The sequence below is a fragment of the Podarcis filfolensis genome, assembly GCF_964270895.1.
Source record: "Podarcis filfolensis genome assembly, chromosome: 12".
NCBI classification, from domain to species: domain Eukaryota; kingdom Metazoa; phylum Chordata; class Lepidosauria; order Squamata; family Lacertidae; genus Podarcis; species Podarcis filfolensis.
Genome location: NC_139614.1, coordinates 56,306,881 through 56,327,462, shown reverse-complemented (window position 1 = coordinate 56,327,462; position 20,582 = coordinate 56,306,881). Strand labels below are relative to the sequence as shown.

The following is a 20,582-nucleotide window of genomic DNA, read 5'->3' as shown; positions in this document are numbered from 1 at the left end:
GGCACCGCAGCGCCACCTGCGGAGGGAGGAGTTCATGGCAAGGGGGGGCCAATTCGCTTTCTGCTCTCCTGCTGGTTGCTGCCCCCTGGAGGGGTGCGATGGGAGGAAGGCCCTCTCCGCTGCTCTAACATAAGCAGAGGCCAGCTGGATCAGGCCAGCGGCCCATGTAGTTCTCACGCTGGCTAAATATCCCCAGGAACCAAAAGCTCTAAATCAGCGTTTTCCCAACCTTGGGACTCCAGCTGTTTTTGGACTACAATTCCCATCATCCCAGACTACGTCTTGGTAGCTAGGGATGATGGGAGTTGTAGTCCAAAAACAGCTGGAGCCCCAAGGTTGGGAAACTCTGCTCTAAATAGACTGCATCTGGAACTGGAGGTTCCGTAAAAGCCTAAGAAGAGCCTAGAGACAACATCATGCCAACTGCCTGTCCAGGCCAGCCCCCTGTTCTAACGGTGGCCAACCAGGTGCCCCCAAGGGAAACCAGCAAGCAGGATCCAAGCGCAAGAGCCCACCCTCCCTCCTGTGGCTTCCAGAAACTGAGATTCAGAAGCATTGTAGCAGTTATCAAGAGCCCTCTTCTCTTCCATGAGTTTTCCCAATCTGCTTTTAAAGCCATCCAAGTTGGTGGCCTCACTGCCTCCTGTGGGAAGGAGTTCCACAGATTAACTATGCACGGTGAAGTAAGACCTCCTTCCCAAAATGAGACTCCTGTAGCAGCAGAGAGGTTCTGGGCCGCTTTTTTGAGCCAGCTACCTGTCAACGCTAGTCCCAGTGACCCTGCCCCACTGGCAGCCTCTGGCCTTGCACTGGGTGTCTTTGAAAGGGGTCTTCCCTGCCACAGGTTGGTGGCCATTGCTGCCTCCTGTGTCACCCCCACTTGTGACTCCTGGCAGTTTGTATTCAGAGACATGCTGCCTCCGGCCGCAGAGGCGGAACATAAATCATTCACTGCTAAACCCAGGCCAAGAGAAGCTATACATCCTTCCTGTCTCCCATCAACACTCCAGAGGACTAAGGAACTGGAGTTAAGGAAGTATGAAGCCGCCACAAAGCTCCTCACTCCTTTATTTCACCCTCAGAGGCTCCAGGGAAGAATTGGTTGGCATCCTTTTCAGTATCTGGAACCTCACAGCACCACCATAGCAATACAGTATATGGTGTCTTATAACATCCCAGTTTCTAGCCCTTTTGATCACAAGTTTTAAAATGCCCCTCAGTAAAGGCATATGGCCTACAGCTTTGCAATGCAAAAACCCCAGGTTCAATAAGAAGGGGATTCGGGGAGAAAGGTCTAGAAGGAGCCCTGAGAGTTCCTGCAATCAAAGCAGGAAATAGCAAGCTAGAAGGACCCGCCATTTGACCAGGTAAGGATAAATAGATAAATAGGTACCACTCCGGCGGGAAGGTAAACAGCAATTCCGTGCGCTTCTCTGGTTCGCCAGAAGCGGCTTAATCATGCTGGCCACATGACCCGGAAGCTGTACGCCAGCTCCCTCGGCCAGTAAAGCGAGATCAGCGCTGCAACCCCAGAGTGGCCACGACTGGACCTAATGGTCAGGGGTCCCTTTACCTTTAAGGATGCTTCATATGTGCCAGGGGGAAGAAAACCAATGGAGTCTTCCTGAAATAATCACAAGCAGTTTCTTCTCCCAGCATGTTTCCCCCACCTCCTGAGTAATTACAAATCCAAACTTCTCTCCCACAGGGGAAACAAATAATATGTCAATTCTGCCCAGTGTCAAAGAAGACCCAAACTGTGCAACAACAGTGCAAAGTACACACAAGGATGCCGCCCCCTCCTCCAAATTGGACAACGCATCTTAAGGCAAATGTGGCAACGCTGGGGTTCCTCCTGTCCCTGCTGAAAGGGGTCCTTTGGGGCTTTCTCTCCTCGGGTCTAAACATGCTCATACACACACTCAGGACTAGCTCCTTGAGGACCTTCTGTTCACCTGGGCTTTCCCCAGGATACAGAGTTCCCAGACACTCCTGAAACAAACCCAAAACCTGAAGGCATTTGCTTACCAAAGAAAAATCAGACTCCACATTTATTATAAAAAAAAGAGCAGAACAGGGCAGGGAAGGCAGAAGCAAGGCGGAGAGTTCAGGGCTGGCAGGTGGCGCGGTGCCAACACAGGTATGGTTAGTTTGGTTCTGAAACCCGTTATTTACTTGAAGGACGAGACCATGAGTCTGTGCTCCCAGGGCACGGGGCGGGGGAGAGGGCGGAGGGGTGCACTGGGAGGATTCTCCCCCCAACCCCCAGCTCCCCACCCCGTCAGTTCCCCGATCCCCGGGCTTTAGTGCGATGGGAGAGAGCAAGGGGGCGAAGCAGTCCTCATTCCCCCATGTGTGTCCGCAAGTGGTACTTGAGGGACTGCTTGTAGCGGAAGCACTTGGCGCACTCCGTGCAGGGGTACGGCCTCTCGCCGGTGTGTGCCCGCTGGTGCTCCAGGAGGTGGTGCTTCTGGGTGAAGTTCTTCCCGCACTCGGTGCAGTGGTAGGGCCGCTCGCCGGTGTGGATGCGCTGGTGCTCCAGCAGGTGGTGCTTGCGGATGAAGCCCTTGCCGCACTCGCCGCAGGCGTGGGGCCGCTCCCGCGTGTGCACCCGGTAGTGGTTGGTCAGCTTGGACTTCTCGCTGAAGGTCTTGTCGCACTGGCTGCACTTGTAGGGCCGCTCGCCCGTGTGAGTCCGCTGGTGCCGCAGGAGGTGCGAGGGGCGGCTGAAGGCCTTGCCGCACTGCGGGCAGATGAAGGACAGCTCGTTCTTGCCGGCGTGCACCCGCTGGTGCATGGCCAGCGAGATCTGCAGACGGAAGCTCTTGCGGCACTCGCCGCACGAGTACGGCCGCTCGCCCACGTGCGTGATCTGGTGCTTGCTCAGGCTCGACTTGTGGCTGAAGCTGCTCTCGCACTCGCCGCACTTGTAGGGCTTCCCCGGGGCCGGCGGGGGCCTGGGCTGCGGCTTGAGGCTGCGCTTGTCGGGGTAGGCCTGGCCCCGCCGGGGCGGGGGAGCTACCCCGCGCCGCGCGGTGTGCAGCCGTTGGTGCAGCAGGAACTGTTGCTTGATGCGGAAGCTGAGGTCGCAGGCGTGGCACTCGTAGGGGCCTTCCTTGAGGTGGTTGCGCTGGTGGATTATGTAGTTGATGCGCAGCATGAAGCTCTTGCCGCACTCCGGGCAGATGTACGGCCTCTCGCGCGTCCGGTTCCTCTGCTGGAGGGTGACCGGCCGCGACTCGACGCCACTGTCCCTTTCGCACAGAGGGGCGCAGATGCCCACCGTGGCCCTGGAGGGCTTCACCACCCGCTTCTCTTCCCGCATCACTTCCACGTTGCAATTCAGCGAGCAGGGGGGCTCCGCTCTCGAGGAGAACAGCCCACGCGGCTCCAAGTTGACAGGGTCTTCTTCTTCTTCTTCCTCCTCCTCTTCCTCTTCTTCCTCCTCCTCCTCCTCCTCCATTTTGATCACAATGCCGCCATCTTGGAGGGAAACAAAAGGAAAGGTCAGGGCGTCACTTGATCGGCAGGGGAAACATTTCAGGGTTAAAGTTTCTCCAGGATTTCCTGAAAACGGCCTGCCAGATTGTTGACTGTCATGAGTCCCTGCAACCCTCTCAATGCTAAAGAGTTGGAATTTTTTTTCTTTTTTTAAAAATGGCAACTTTTGCAATCCACGCAGACTACCCTAAGGAAGTCAGATTAGCCTCAACCAGAGCCAGGGCCTTTTCAGTGATGGCTCCGGCCTGGTGGAACGAGACCAGGGCCCTGCGGGATCTGATTTCTTTCTGCAGGGCCTGTAAGACAGAGTTGTTCCGCCTGGCCTTTGGCTTGGAATCAACTTGATCTCCTCCCCCTCTATCCTTTTTCCTTTCTCCTTCTGTGATGGAACTCCTATTTGGGGACTTCCCTGGCTTTTTTCTGGCCCACGTAGGACCAGGCTGGATAGTTAGCCTTGGTGAAGACTTGACGTTTTCATCCCCCAAAAAGTTTTTGATTTGAGTTTCCACTGAAATGAGGCTGTATTTTAATGTTTTAAATCTTGTTTTTAAATTGTATTTCAATCAATTTGCTTTTATATTGGGTGTTAGCCACCCTGAGCCCGGTCTTGGCTGGGTATAAATACATTATTATTATTATTATTATTATTATTATTATTATTATTATTATTATTCCCTTGCTCAGAGTAGTTATATGGCTTTGGGGAATGGCTGAATTTGCTCTATCAGCAGGGCTGGGGGCGAGGAGAGAAGAAGAGAGATAACCACGCACCCCTCCGGGAACACCACTGATCAAGGGGGAGTGGTAGGGGGAAAGGAATTTTGCACTGCAAGATTGTGAGGTGCTGCTCTCCCCAGCCTCAGAGCTACCCTCAGTTCGTACTCATGCACCAACAGGTGGATGGCAAGAGCCAGAATATAAGCTGGGAAACCTTTATGCAAACCCCAGCTCAGCCCAAGACTCCCTTGAAGGCTCCCTGGCCCACTGCACTGAGAATCAAAGGACACCTGTGCTACTCTACTGCCAGCAGCACAGGTGGAAATACAGTCATACCTCGGGTTAAAGACGCTTCAGGTTGAGCATTTTCAGGTTGCGTTCTGCGGTGACCCGGAAGTAACGGAACGGGTTACTTCCGGGTTTCGCTGCTCGCGCATGCGCAGGTGCTCAAAATGACGTCGCACGCATGCACAGAAGCGGCGAATTGCGATGCGGGTTGTGTTCTGCTCAGGATGCGAGCGGGGCTCCGGAACGGATCCCGTTCGCGTCGAGAGGTACCACTGTATCTAAATGCTTGAAATCAGGCCAGGGTCTGACACCTGACTCATGGTATGCGCAGGTATGCGCTAGAAAAACTGAAATATCAACTGCATGCTGCCAGAGGGAGATTGGACCCATTGCTGTTCCGTGCAACCTTGCCACCAACTTGAAGACCCCCCACAATCGCATGCAAGAGAGAGAGACTTACTAGAGCGAAATAGTCCATTGGCTATGCTATTTGTCTTAAGGTTCCTTTGGAACACTGGGGCTGTTTGCAGTATTGATGGAACAACCATCAAGTTGTATTTGGTTAAGTTGATTGATTTCTCAGAAATTTAATAAACCTTGTTTTGCAAGCTCTTACCTGTGCATGTGCCGTGCTGGACAGTTACTCTCTTGATTTCCCCGAAGCCCATGTCGTAGTCGCCCGCTTCCTCGAGGTTATTCCCTGCAAAGTTCCCCAGAGGTGTGGCTGCACTGTAAGGACTTCTGCAGGGGGCTTCTTGATCCAGGCCCTGGAAATCCCCCTCCGAGCTCCCGGACATTTGGTGCGGCTCCAGGTCTTCCGGGCAGTCGTCGGAATGGGGCTCCTCTGTTTTGATCACCACCCTGATGCCAGCTGCGGGAGGAAGGATTCAGAAAGGAAGAGGATTAAAAAATTAATTTTTTTTACAAAAATGTAAAATTGCAGGAGGATCAGCGAAAGTCTGCAGCGACAACATAGCAAGGAAGGGGGCTGGCAGTGGCTCTCGCTGTTCTCAAGAAACCCCCTTCACTAGGATGCACCAGGAACACAGCACCAACATTCCACGCGGACTCCAGACTAGGTAGCCTATTTATATATTTATCGCTTTTATATCCCACCTAGACAGCATCTTAAAAAGCAGAGACATCACCTTGCCGACAAAGGTCCGTATAGGTAAAGCTCTGGTTTTCCCAGTAGTGATGTATGGAAGTGAGAGCTGAACCATAAAGAAGGCTGATGGCCGAAGAATGGATGCTTTTGAATTCTGGTGCTGGAGGAGACTCTTGAGAGTCCCATGGACTGCAAGGAGATCAAACCTCTCCATTCTGAAGGAAATCAGCCCTGAGTGCTCACTGGAAGGACAGATCCTGAAGCTGAGGCTCCAAGACTTTGGCCACCTCATGAGAAGAGAAGACTCCCTGGAAAAGACCCTGATGTTGGGGAAGATGGAGGGCACAAGGAGAAGGGGACAACAGAGGACGAGATGGTGGGACAGTGTTCTCGAAGCTACCAGCATGAGTCTGACCAAACTGCGGGAGGCAGTGGAAGACAGGAGTGCCTGGCGTGCTCTGGTCCAGGGGGTCACGAAGAAGCGGACACGACTAAACGACTAAACAACAACAGGAAGTGTGCCACAAACAGAGGGTGGGATGGTTGGACAGTGTTCTCGAAGCTACCAGAATGAGTTTGACCAAACTGCGGGAGGCAGTGGAAGACAGGAGTGCCTGGCGTGCTCTGGTCCAGGGGGTCACGAAGAGGCGGACACGACTAAACAACAACAAATATCCCACCCTTTTGTCCTAGGAGCTCAAGGTGGCGTACATAGTTCTCCCCGCTCCTCAAACAATCCCCACAACAAGACATGAGAAAACTTGGTATACTTATTTGTATAACATTATTCATGTTTATAAAACTCAATAAAAACAACAACAACAATAATCTCCGCAACAACCCTGTGAGGTAGGGTTAGACAGGGGCAGTGACCGGCCCAAGGTCACCCAGTGACTTTCATGACTCCAGCCACGACACACTGGCTTCATGGGAGAAATCTTTTCCACAGGGCTCAGTGCTATCATCTCCGCTGTTTGATAACTGCTCTGGGTCCGCAGGGGCTGCACTGTCTCTGAAGGAGCATGCTTGAAGCCTGGGAGATTTGCTGCTGTCACCAGAGACACCAGAGACGCCTTCAGTAGTTAGGAGTACTTTCTACCAGCTTTAACTGATACACCGGCAGTCACTGCTCCTGGACAGGAATAACCTGGCTTTGGACTGGTAAAAGGGTAAGAGAGTATTGGGAAATTATATATAATGGGGGGGGGGAATATTTAAAAGTAATTTTCTAAAAATACCAGAGTCCTTTCTGTTGGGGATAATTCAGAGGGAAATTCCCAGGTGTCAAAAAAGATAATTTATGTATGTTACTACTGCGGCCTGTGTTTTGTTAGCCCAATAATGGAAAATGAACGAGAAGAATGGCAACTTAAGCTGATGGAATACAGACAGCTTGCACATTTAACTTATAGAATAAGAGAACAAGAAGAATGTACGTTTAAAGAAGACTGGAAAATGTTTAATGAATATATGGGTGAAAATTGTGTTTATTTAAAAACGCTGGTAGCATTAAGATAAATTTACAGAGTAAATGAGTTTTGATAGATGTAACCATGGATTACTGAATGGTTTAGTTCATGTAAAATATGCAGGGATGTATGGTATGCAAAATGAACCACGGAAAGAGAAGAAGGGAAGTCACTGATTTAAGGTTGTTTAAATGAATATTTTGAAATGTGAATTACACATATATATATAGGGAATAACCTGGCTACAGCGGTACATGCATTGGCAACCTCAAGCCTGGACTGCTGCAATGCCCTCTACATGGGGCCGCCCTTAAAGCTGCAGCTAGCACAAAGTGCAGGAGCTGTTGATATCTTCACCCCCTCCCATTGCAAGAATCTCCTGATCTGATGTTTTGAGAAAGGAACGGGCGGAAACTGCTCTTGTACACTTTTGCTCCTGCCTGACTCTGTGTGTGGAGAGAGTCTTATCTATGTTGTGACTAGATGGCTGAGTGGGAGATGTCACTCATGCAAGCCAGTAGTTCGTTAGTTTGTAGTAGCTATTAGAAATAAAAGGAGTTATGCTTCACGGCTAGCTTCCGCATTATTTATACTCTGCATGAGTCTGGTGCTCACAATGCACAGTTGTGGGTCCAGAGCACTGGGACCTGTTTCCCAGGATTGCAAGGTCTCTGAAAGTGCTCCAGTCACCTAGCCCAGCTGGGGCAGAACCAGCTATTGAGCCCAGTCGCTGCACATCGGTTGAAAGGCGTACTGACAGGAGCTAGGTTGCTCTCAGCATGAGAAACCTGCAAGCAGGATTTGAGCGCAACAGCGCCTCTCCCCTCCTGTGGTTTCCAGCAGCTGCGATTTAGAAGCATCCCAGCCTCAAATTCTGGAGGCCCAGCACAGCCATCATGGCTACGATTTGCATAAAACCTGTTTTGTGACAGTGGGGTTTGTTTGTAAAAAAAAGAGAGAGAAATAAATACTGAAGCAGGACTAAACAGTTCTGTCTGAACTTAAAGCAGTGCCTTTTGTTGCAGGACCACCCCCCCCACACACACACACACCGAGACAGGCCTGCAGCACAAACCGTACAGACCCGTTGCTCACCTGCAGTAGGGTCAGGAAGACTGCCTTGCTCTTCTGAGTCCTGCTCATCTCCAAGACATGAGTCGGTACCAGGCTCTGCCTGGGCCAAAACGCCCGGCTTAGAAATTGCATAGTCTGTTGGAGACAAAGAACAAGACGGTCACCGGTTTAGGAGACGGGTGGGAGGCAGTTAAGTCAGCATTTTAAATGACTGTTTCACATGGTTTTATGTGTAAACCGCTTACAGATTTCTGTTGATTAAGCGGCAAATAAATTTTGACAAATAAATATATGTATCTTGATTACGTTGCGATTTTAAATTGTTGTAAGCCACCCGGAGTGGTGCATGGGCACTAGATGGGCAGGGGAGAAATTCTGCACATGAACAAACAAACAAATATAAACATAATAATATTAATAAATTTTATTTATATCCCACCCTCCCTGGCCAGAGCCGGGCTCAGGGTGGCTAACACCAGTAAAGTCACAGTAAAAAACATAATGGGGGGGACCCAATTTAAAACACAGGTTAAAATGCAATTTAAAATGCAGCCTCATTTTAAAAGTAGCCCATAGATCAAAAGCATAAAGGGAGGGAAACATAAGGGTCAGACTGAGTCCAAACCAAAGGCCAGGCGGAACAACTTTGTCTTGCAGGCCCTGCGGAAAGATGTCAAGTCCCGCAGGGCCCTAGTCTCATGGGACAGAGCATTCCACCAAGTCGGGGCCAGTACTGAAAAGGCCCTGGCCCTAACCCTAACATGAGACAAAAGGAGAAGAAAGAGGTGAACTACTTTCATGAACAGGCCCAAAAACACACAGCCTCAAAGTGTTGCATGAACAGGCAGCCAGTAGATTCAGGTAGGTGGCTGTGTTGGTCTGCCATAGTCGAAATAAATAAATAAAACCTAGAAAAAGATTATTTAAAAAACTCTTCCCAAAAAAATCCTTTAAAAGAATCAAGTCCTTAAAAAAACCTCCCCCCCCCTTAAAAAGTATTTAAAAGAATCCTTCCCAAAAAAATTTTAAAAAATGCCCAGTAGCACCTTAGAGACCAACTAAGTTTGTTCTGGGTATAAGCTTTTGTGTGCATGCACACTTCTTCAGATACTCTGAAACAGAAGTCACCAGACCCTTCTATATGGTGAGAGGGTGGGGAGGGGTATTTCTCAGAAGGGTAGTGGGAATGGGTGATTGGCTAATAGGTATGGCAAACCCGTTGACGACTGTTAACGAAAGGCATGAATCTTATCTTTCATTCTCCTACATCTACCCGTATTTTTCGCTCTATAAGACGCACCAAACCATAAGACGCACCTAGTTTTTGGAGCAGGAAAACAAGAAAAAAAATATTCTGAATCCCAGAAGCCAGAACAGCAAGAGGGATCGCTGTGCAGAGAAAGCAGCAATCCCTCTTGCTGTTCTGGCTTCTGGGATAGCAGCGCAGCCTGCATTCGCTCCATAAGACCCACACACTTTCCCCCTTACTTTTTAGGAGGGAAAAAGTGAGTCTTATAGAGCAAAAAATACAGTAATTTGACGCAAAGACACAGTTTCTGCCTGTAAATCATACTCTTTACATGAAGAGAGGGGTGTGGAGGTAGGGACATATTTTATTTTGTTGCCTCCTTTACATTTCATAGAATCACAGAATCATAGAATTTTAGAGTTGGAAGGCACCCCAAAGGTCATCTAGTCCAACCCACTGCTACGCAGGAATCACAGCTAACGCATCCCTGACAGATGGCCATGCAACCTCTGCTGAACAACCTCTAAGGCAGCAGTTGTTGGACTACAACTCCCATCATCCCTGAGCTCTGGCCTTGTTAGCTAGGGGTGATAGGAGTTGTAGTTCAACAACATCTGGGGACCCACAGGTTGAGAAGGGCTGCTCTAAGGAAGGAGAGTCCACAACCTCCCAAGGGAGACCGTTCCACTGTCAAACAGCTCTTCCTCTTGGGGGAATTAATGGCATGTTCCAAAACGCAGGCTGCTTTTGATAGGGATCCTTCTTTACTCTTTAGATCAAGGTGTGTATCTCACACAAGTCGCTTCCTGCTTATAACTTCGCTGCCTGAGGCACAATTGCTATACCCTCTCACTTTCAGTCCATGTAATAAACCCGATTTATTCCTCTTGTGAGTGAACTTCCTGGGGCATAAGGTTAAGAGTAAACACATACAGTATTTGTAATGAACACGTGTTATAACTCTGGCCAAAGGTCTGAAACCTCTTGGCAATGTGTGTAGGGAGACACAGGAATGCTGGGTTCAGACACAAGCTTGTAACAACATTGATCACAATTCCAGGCTGATTATCAACGTGACAAGATCAACCATGCAAATTCCGATTTGGAAAGTGGGGGTGCCCATTTCCCAATCAATCAATCAATCAATCAAAGAATCAGCTGAACAGACAATGGTCCAGAGCGCCGGACGTAATGAGAGTGGAAATGGCTTCCAGCAGATTAAGCAAATGATCTGGCTTAAGTAGGGACGGCATACGCAGAGCGCCCCGTGATTATCTGGCCCCAGACACAAATGCTGCACACAGTCTATGGATATGGCTTGGCACTCAAATTCAGCCCTTCCTCTGAAGGATGCATGGAGTTCCCTGTCCAGGCCAGCTGGAGCCCACAATTGCGTTGTGCAACATTACCCAGAGAGATCAAGGATTCGTGGTTCCCCTTCATTAAGTTCTTGTACAGCTCCTTCTGCCACTCCTCCAGCTTCTCCCACTCCTTTTCGTTGAAATAGACGGACACGTCGTCAAACGTCACGGGCACCTGCAACCACAAGAGCTGTCAGGATTCTCCAAGCTTCTCATCCAACCAACATTTCACACCTGCTTTTGTAAGAGCTAGGATCCCAGCTGGAAATCCCTGGGCCAAAATCAATCATTGTAAGTTCTCTTATTGGGAACATTATAGAAAAGTACGCCAATCTTTTCCCCTTAACATCTGATTCACAAAGGCCTTGTGTATCATAGTTTCAGATAAATTGACCCATTTGATATGTGTTTTGCAAGGCACTGCTAAGCCAATGGACTACGTGGTGGAGGTATATTAAAAAACAAATGCGTGGATTGCAGGTTCTCTCCAAATTTGCTTCAATTTTGCACTGATCACATGCGAATAGTAGCTCTCTTCGCTTCTATGAAAATAATAATAATAATAATAATAAGAATAATAATAAGAATAATAATAAAATTTTATTTATATCCCGCCTTCCCCAGCCAAAGCCCGGCTCAGAGCGGCTAACAACAGTAAAATAATACAGCATTCTAAAATCAATTCATTATAAAATCAGTTCAAATCAAATTGATGGCAACCATTGGGCTCGAGTTCTGTGAAGAATTACCAAAGGAGGGGGTCAGGCTGTGCCCTGGCCAAAGGCCTGGTGGAACAGCTCTGTCTTGCAGGCCCTGCAGAAAGATGTCAAGTCCCGCAGGGCCCTAGTCTCTTGGGACAGAGCGTTCCACCAGATCGGAGCCACAGCCGAAAAAGCCCTGGCTCTGGTTGAGGCCAGCCTAACCTCCCTGTGGCCTGGGACCTCCAAGATGTTTTTGTTTGAAGACCGTTAATAATGCTCCCATTCTCTTGACTGATCTTGGATTGAACATTTTTTATTTTCTGAACTAGTATATAATCATGGATGTATATCTTCACCATGACTGTATGGTGAACTAACTACAGTATCACCATGGCTGTCCTCCCAAGCATCAAATGAGTGAGCACACCCCCTAACTCTCCCGGTCCCTCGCCTCCTAGTCCTTATTCAAAACATCCCCAACAGTAAGTTCCCATGAACTCAGCATCACTTATTCCCAAGGAATGTGCAAGATGTTGTCAACTGCAATTCCCATCAGCCCCAGCCAGCATAGGCAATAGCCAGGAATGATGGGAGTTGTAGTCCAACAGGACCCCTGCCTCAGAAGAACTCTCCTCCCTCTGTCAGCTTTGCCACCAAACAAAAGACATAGATTAAGCAGAACCGATTTCACCGTCGCAAATTATTTCAAACTGCAGAAATTGGATGTCTCAATTGTGCAGAAATCTAGACTCCATCTCTATGTAAATTATAGCTTCTTCTGGACAGCTGTCTCACTTCATCTTCTTTAAAGAAAAAAGAAGAAATTTAGATTCCCTCTAGTGAGCTATTTCTGCAAACCTTTCCTCTCAACGTGAGTTAACTAAATGCAACCAAGATGAAACAGAATAAAGGCTCAAGAGTCTTTTTTTAATCTTTCAGTCTCAACGCTGACTCACCCTGCCCAGGGACATTAGACACGGCCTTGTTTTCCCAAGTCCCAGTTTTCCCTAGATCAGATCAAAGGTCCATCTACTCAAAGATCCTGTTTTCCAACCATAGTCAACCATACACCCAAAGAAGGCCTGAAGGCAATAACTTGATCCTGCTGTTGCTCCCCACTAACTGGGACTCAGTGATAGACTGCTCTTGCATATGGAGGTTCCATAAAGCTTGCTTGACCATGCAGTCCTACACATGCCAACTCAGAAGTTGGCTTCAATGAGTCCATACGACTGCAGCCTCATAGACTTGTCATCCACCATGCATTTGTTTAATTTCCTTTTAAAGCTTCGCAATAATAACAATAATAATAATTTATTATTTATACCCTGCCCATCTGGCTGGGTTTCCCCAGCCACTCTGGGCAGCTTCCAACAGAATATTAAAAACACGATGAAACATCAAACATTAAAAGCGTCCCTAAACAGGGCTGCCTTCAGATGTCTTTTAAAAGTCAGGTAGTTGTTTATTTCCTTGACATCTGATGGGAATGTGGGCACCACTACCGAGAAGGCCCTCTGCCTGATTCCCTGTAACCTCACTTCTCGCAGGGAGGGAACCGCCAGAAGGCCCTCAGAGCTGGACCTGTGTCTGGGCTGAACGATGGGGGTGGAGACGCTCCTTCAGGTATACTGGGCCAAGGCCGTTTAGGGCTTGAAAGGTCAGCACCAGCACTTTGAACTGTGCTCGGAAACGTACTGGGAGCCAATGTAGGTCTTTCAGAACCGGTGTTATATGGTCTCGGTAACCACTCCCAGTCACCGGTCCAGCTGCCGCATCCTGATTCGTTGTTTTCATGCTCAGGTTTGCATGCTCAGATTCACGGATCTAGGTGGAAGATACACCATTATCCTGCAGCACCAGAGAGGCCCTTACCTTGGGGGTTTCTCCCTTGGAGCCCGGAGGGAACCTGAGGATCCAGAAATTACGGTTCTTCAGGAGGTTCTCCATGTTCTCCAGCCTCCTTTGCAGCAACCCGTACTCCTGGATCAGAGTCCCCAAAGCAGCCCACTTGCTCTCCAGTTGGTTCCCGATTTCCACAGCTGTTTTCTCGCAGTCTATTATCTTCTTCTCCGCCATCCCCGTCCTGCCCTCCAAATCCAGCAACCGCGTGGCGTGAGACTCCACCTTCTTCTCCATCGCTTGGAAGGACGCCACCAAGGTGAGAGAGATCTCGGCGGTCTGCGTTTCCCTTTCGAACATTTGGTCGGGGTCGGTGGGGAGCCGCGGAGGAAACCGTCGCCGAGGCTCCCGGTCCAGTTCTGATGCCTGGTTGAAGAAAAAGACAGGGGTTAGGTAGGGGAAACGGCCACAGCAAACTGGCTGAGCAACTGGTTTGCACACAGGAGGTCCCAGGCTCAGTTGCATGCATCTCCAGCAAGGGCTGGCAAAAATCTGTGTCTGAAATCCTGGAGAGGCACTGACAGTCTGTGTGTAGAGCAGTGGTGGTAGACCTGTTGGTCTCTAAACATCAACTCCCAGCTCCCATCTGCTCCAGCAGCCAACATGACCAAGTCAGGGACAATGGGAGTTGTAGTCCCATAACATCTAGAGGCACACAGGTCCCCCAAGACTGGTGAAGGTGATAGTGAGCTGGATGGACCATTGGTCTGATCCAGGATAAGCAGTTTCCAACGCTCACTGTCCTGCAGTGAAAATATGAATGCACTGCTCCACACGTGAGAACATAAGAAGAGCCTGCAGGATCAGGCCCATGGCCCATCTAGCCCAGCATCCTGTTCTCACAGTGGCCAGCCAGCAGGAGGGGAAGAGACTCTCCCCTCCAGTGGTCTCCAGCCACAAGAATTCGGAAGCATTGCTGTCTCTGCCTGTGGATGCAGAACACATCCATCGTGGCTGGTAGCCGTCGACAGCTCTCTCCCCCTCCATGAATTTGTCTAATTCTTATTTAAAGGCATCCATGTTGGTGGCCATTGCTGCCTCCTGTGGCAATGAGTTCCACAGTTTAACTATGCATTGCATGAAAGAGGACTTTCGTTTATCTATCCTAGATCTTCCCACATTCAGCTTCACTGGGATGCCCACAGGTATGAAGGAGAAAAACTTTTCCCCATCCACTTTCTAGATGCCATGCATCGTTTTATAAACTTCTACCATGCTGCTTCTTATTATTTCTCTAAACTAAAAAGTCCCAAACGCTACAACCCTCCTCCGCAGGGGAGTCATTCCATCCCCTTGATCATTTTGGTTACCCAGAATGAACTCAGTGTGGGTCATTGGTTTTTTTGTTAGGGTGGATGTCTACTACCTCCATTCTCTCTGAATACCCGTGTTAGAAACTCAGATATATAAGCTAGTTGCCAAATTGCTCCTTAAACCAAGGTTACAGTCACCAAAACAGAATGCCTAGTTGCCATTCAGGGCTCGAAAGTCGTATTTTTCAATGTGACTTTTTGCTCCTGAAATCCATTACGACTGTGCAGATAAAATACAACGGATAGAATTCTACAGGATGTGTTGCTAGTGTGTGAAAACAGTCAAGATCCAAGGATCCCCAGGCACGCACCTCCAGCTGGGGGAGATGTCAAGCGCCATATTGTCTCCCAGGCGGCTTCACTTGTTTGCAAGCGGCCAATAGCCAGGTGCAAAATGCGCCTGGTGAATTTCGAACGCTGCTGAATACCACTTGCTGGGAATTGAAAGTGCCATTGCATTGGGTTCCTGCCCCTGGGCTTCCCTTTCGACACTCAGGTTGGCCACTGCCAGAACAAGATGCTGAGCTAGATGAGCCCCCTTTGGCCTCATCCAGCAGCCGGGCTTTTCTCAGCTTGCGCTGTAGGCTGATACTGCTGCTGTTCTTGGCTTTGTGGCCAACCAAGCCCCAAAGGAGAGCAATGGCTATCCGTATTCCCTTGCACTGGCTCGTGGGAAGATAGGCAGCCTTGGAAAAGGGAAGTCTTAGCCAATGCTCTCTGCCCAGGAGGACAGAAATAATTGCTCATTGTCCTCATTTCCAGAGGAGCAGCCGTCAAATCCTCCTGACCTCACTTTTTATAATCCCACCACTATCACCAAGTAGATATGTACTTGCAGGTCAGGATAAGACTTTTGACGAAGCAGACTCTGGTCCACGAAAGCTTATGCCATAATAAGTTTGAGGTGCCACTCTTAAAAGACGTTTTGTTGTTGTCGCAGCCCACATTTTCAGTGGGCTCTCTTGCGATGCTTGAAACTACAACTGGCTGGGGAGGGGGGATGTTCCAGCCCTGTGAACCAGCAAGAAGAAACCTGTGATTCTCCAATGCTGTTGAACTTAACCTTGTTTCGTTTCATTGTGCCCAACCCTGGGGTTGCTTGACAATGAAGGTGACGCTGTTTTAAACAAATGAATCCCTGTCATCCCTAACCGTTGGCCATTTGGATGGCTGGTGGCATCTGGAAGATCCAACAGCACCTGGAGGGCAAAAGATTCCTCACCACCACCCTTGCTAAGGACACTAATCCAAAAGAACAAGTCCCACTGACGGCAATGAGGCTTACTTCGGAGGAGACGCCTGTAAGACAGCGCAGTAAGAATGTGAACTGGGTGCTCTCAATTCAAGCCCCCACTCTCAATTTGCTAGGCAAGTAGCCACAACAGAACCAGATCACTGAGATAATGTGTTTGATGGAAAACCCGAGCGCAGCTGGTCAAGAGCAAACGGGGCACACCCAGGGATATATCCAGCGCTAAAAGGCCAGGGCAAACAGGTTCCCTTCTCATTAGCAGCTCCCCTTGTTGGGTAAACATGCAAGCAATTGTGTGCGAATGTACAGGAGCTGTTATTTTAATGGGCTGGGGTTTTGTTTGAGGGGTCTTGTCGGGGGCAGTTGTTGCTGTTAATTTTTTATATCTTTATTTTGGCTCTTACGATTCATGTGGAAATTGTTCAGTTTGGTTGTGTGCTTTCTGATCTTCTGTTTATTGTTCATGGCTGCTTTTGCTATGTCTGCAGTTACCAAAGTTTTTTTTTATGTTGCAAGCCGCCTTGAGCATGGTTTTGTCTTTGGAAAGGTGACGAACAAATTGCATGATAGAATGATTTGGAATTTCTTGGATCTGTGGGCTAACCAACAGGCAAGGCAAGTGCATTGCCCATAGACCTGCACACACACATTTGCAGCAACACCTGCCTATACGAGAGGAAGGGCGTAACTACATGAGGCAAGTGTTTTCAAAGCAGGTGCCCTCCAGATGTTTTGGGCGAAAACTCCCATCATCAGCTCTCCCGTATGATGCTGGGGCTGATGGACATTGTAGTCTCTAAACATCTGGAGAGCATCTGGTTGGGAAAGGCTAGCATAAAGATCACCTTGCACCATTAGCTCAAAGCTCCAGTTTGTCTGGCATCCTGGCTGGCAGCCAAATGCCCTTCAGTCCTCACACACAGGGCATGGCAACAGGGCATGGCCCTTCCCTCTTGTTATCCCCAGAATCTAGCAATCAGAGGTATACTGCCTCTGAACTGTGAGGCTCCATCAGAGTAGCATGGTCAGTAGAGCATGAGACTCTTAATCTCATGGGTCATGGGTTCAGTTCAAGCCCCCATTGGGCAAAAATTCCTGCATTACAGGGGGCTGGACTAGATGACCCTCACGGTCCCTTCTAACTCTACAATTCTATGATTCCACTTGGCTCCTGTGCTTAGCCCAGAGGCAGGAGAGCTACAGCAGGAGTATAGGCTACCTGGCTTGGCTCTGTTAAAAGAAAGATCTGGAACAGAACTGAGCTAGCAAAATGCTCCCTGTCATCACAGATGCCCACGCTGCTCATATTGATTGGTGTTTTAGAACTGATTTTGTCCGTGCGAGTTATTCAAATTGATGGTTTTAGAATTTTTCATAGAGGTGCTTTTTGCAGAAAGGCAGCACACAAATAAATAAAACTGACTCAACTTTGTGCGTGTGTGTGTGTAGAGAGAGACACAGTACCTTCCTGTAATTCAACATCTCAATGAACTTCTAACAGAAGCTAAAGCTTTAATGACACTGATCTAGACCTGATGTCTTCAGATCTGGAGGGCACCAGGTTGGTGGGGGAAAGCCAATTTATGTTGGCATGGATGCTTCCGAAACCAGGACAGTTGAAATTTAAGTTTGGCTCCCTAAATTCGGAAGTAAGGATTGTGCGTCCCAGAAAAAAAATCCACAGAAGCATATACCCTCGGTTACCACAAGTGACACATATGTACCTTAATATGCGCACAACATGTATTTTAGAAGATACTCTGTATATATCAAAGACAGGGTGGTTGTTTAAAATAAAATTGCTAACCCAGTAAGGAGTAAAAAGAAAAAGAAAAAGTGCCCCGTTGTTCCCTGAGACATATTCAATATCTGCAAAGCTAAGCGCAACCTTCTGCCTGGTGGGGCAGCCCAATTTGCACTACAGACATGAGGCTGCTTAACCACCGGGAATCTCCAGCTGGGGAAAGGCCCTAATAACTGCCTGACAAATAACAAAACCATGGCAGAAGCCAGCTTGAGTCAGTCTCTCTCTTCCTTCTACCTCCAGCCGGGCTTGTGGTTCTTCAGAGAGGCTCTAGGTTGCTGCAGTTCCCCCATCAACTCTCAAAACCCCACTTCCTGGCTAACACCTTTGAGCTTCCTGTGTGCGCCCAACCCAGGGGAGCTCTAAATTAAGAAGCAGAATGTCTATGCACTCCTTTGCGTAAGGCCGCAGTCATAATCCCACTTCACTGGGAGTGAGCTTTGCTGAACTCAGCGGGGCTTGCTTCTGAGTAGACGCAGTTACGACTGCAGCCTTAGCCAATAACTTTATACTGAACGGGGGAAATCCTCTGCCAGGAGCATCCTTGCCTCAGGTGAGGCAAGACAGCCCTGTGGCCACGCCTCCTTCCTCATTACCATTTTTTTAGGAGGGGATGCTACGCTGAGGGCTTGCTATGCATTTACAAGGCCCTGGCCATGGTACTGTTTTTAGGGTCAATTCTACCACAGGGCAAGCTGAACTCAACACACACAAACACACACGCTTCCCAGTTGCTCCAGAGCGGTCCCTGTACCTGGCCTTCACCTGAGATTTCAGACACAGTTTAAGAGCAAGACTCAGAAAAATTGTTCAGAGGAGACCTAATCTTGAGATAACAAGGGCAGCTGCTGAGGAACCCCACCAACATTTTCTAATGGAATATCTCTCCCCACACAAAGAAGAGGCAGAAATAACATCCTGTTCTCCAAACTGGTCTATAGAACGAAGAGCAGAAACCCCCTCATTCCTGTCCAAAGAATGTTCCTGTTTTGGCTTCACCTTAATATTAACAACAACAACACATCTTTCTCTCTATCTCTCTCCCTGCACTCAAGGCTACTGACAGCTGGTTAGAAACATGCAGGACAGGAGACAGAATTCGTGTCTGTGTCAGGCTCCGGAAGAAAGAAATGAAGGGTTGAAAGAGATCAGGGGGTTTCTCACAGACGCCAGTGTGGCCCAAGGTTTCAAATCAACGCCTTGGGTGAAATCTGTGTAAGCAAGGAGGGCCGGAGGATTAAACGCTTACGCTTTCTTCTTCTGCGCCCCTCTTCCTAAAAGATCAGCACCACCTCGCTGGAGAGGGGTATTCCCAACAGGAATGGGGGTTTAGGGATAAGGGAGAGCAGTCAGGAAGTAGGCCGGTTACGGGATGGGGGGCTAGCCCTCCTGGGAAAGGCAAATGCCCTGAGCCCCAATGATGGCCGAAAACAAAGCCTGATGTAAACAAATCTCCCTTTCTTCCCTCCCTCCTCCCTCCCCCCCTTCTCATTCTACTGCACAGGCCACAAATGACCAGCTGGTTGTGCCATTTGCATGGTAGCAATAAGGTTAAGGGAAGGAAGGCGGGGTGTAATCTGCCAAACTGTGGCAGGAGAAGCCCAGGGAAAATCGGAAAGTGGGGGGGCGGAAAAAACACACACAGAGAGAGGGATAAATGCTTGTCCCCCCCCACCCCTTTTTGCATAGATTTCAAGAGCTACGACAGAGGCGCCCCCCCCCCCCAAGTACAGGCAGGCAGCCTCCAAGGACTGCAGCAAGCAGCTGTCTGGGCCGGCTTTTGACAGGCCCACCGGGTGGGAAAGTGGTGGTGTTGGGGGGACCCCTCAAACTCAGCACCACCACCCGCCCCCCCAAAAGGCAGCTAACTGGGGAGGGGGAGGCACAAGCTATACCCCCACCCCTCCCAGAAAAGACACATTTCCCTTCTCCCACTGTACAGAGTTCACCCCTCTCCCTACCAAACGCAGCTTTCGTAAGACTCGCAGAGGAAGGACCCCCCCCAAAATAGACACACGTTTCCCCCCCCCCACAGTACAGATTATCCCTCTCCCTACAAAAACGCAGCTTTCATAAGACTCGCAGATTAAGGACCCCCCCAAAAAAGACACACATTTTCCTCTCCCCCCCAAAAAGACACACATTTTCCTCTCCCCCAGATGAAGGACCCCCCCAAAAAAGACACACATTTTCCTCTCCCCCCCCAAGAGTATAGATTATCCCTCTCCCTACCAAACGCAGCTGCCCCCCCCAGGACCCCCGAAGCCAAGCGTGCCAGTGTCCCCCTCCCCACCAACCCCCCCTCCTCCTGGGAAGGGTCCCCCCCCTCTGACCCCCCCCCGCCTCACCTGTGCGGGCGGCGCCCCCCCCTCCATGGCCCTTTGTTGCCCCCCTCAGCCGGGGCTCGGCGCCGCAACGAGGTTCCAGCCGGGCGGGGAGGGCGCGGGGCGGGCTGGCTGCTGCTGGGTCCGCCCGCCGCCCGGCGGAGGAGGAGGAGGAGGCGGAGGCGGAGGCCGGACGGAGCGAGGGGAGGCAGGAAGGAGGGAGGGAGGGAAGGAGGCGGCCGCCGCCGCCGAGCGCAGCTCCTCACGCAGCCACACTCTTGCCAAGCGCCGCTCTGCGCTAGGGGGCGCGCATGCGCGCAGGGGAAGCGGCGCGCAGGCGCACCGGCGGGGCGCGCTCCGAGGCTCGACGCCGCCGCCTGACGCGCTGCTGCTGCTGCTGCTGCGTCTCCTGTCGCCGCCGGCGCCGCAAGGGGGAAAGAGGAGCGCCCAGCGCCGCCAGCCAGCGGCGCCCCGCAACTTCCGGCTCCCGTTCGGCGCCCTCTGCGGGGGGGGGGGAGG

At 49.9% G+C, this 20,582-nt stretch overlaps 1 protein-coding gene across 1 annotated transcript; it reads right to left on the bottom strand.

The window, feature by feature from the left end:
* Positions 1–2,038: 2,038 nt before the first annotated feature.
* Positions 2,039–20,402, bottom strand: LOC310746028 (zinc finger protein 777-like). The gene is made up of 6 exons (XM_083579602.1): positions 20,088–20,402; positions 13,344–13,736; positions 10,816–10,942; positions 8,179–8,292; positions 5,123–5,377; positions 2,039–3,483 (listed from the first exon to the last, which is right to left on the bottom strand). Exons 1-6 carry the CDS (start codon positions 20,112–20,114, stop codon positions 2,342–2,344), a joined length of 2,058 nt encoding a protein of 685 aa, XP_083435728.1. The 5' UTR covers positions 20,115–20,402; the 3' UTR covers positions 2,039–2,341.
* Between the last annotated feature and the right edge of the window lie 180 nt (positions 20,403–20,582).

Bases quoted from the DNA above. Each gene is read 5' to 3' on its own strand.
- LOC310746028 (XM_083579602.1), bottom strand. From the start codon at position 20,114: ATGGAGGGGGGGGCGCCGCCCGCACAG. The intron at 8,293-10,815 runs GTAATGTTGCAC...TGTCTCCAACAG, and splicing joins CGAATCCTTGATCTCTCTGG to ACTATGCAATTTCTAAGCCG. The intron at 5,378-8,178 runs GTGAGCAACGGG...TTCCTCCCGCAG, and splicing joins TCTTCCTGACCCTACTGCAG to CTGGCATCAGGGTGGTGATC.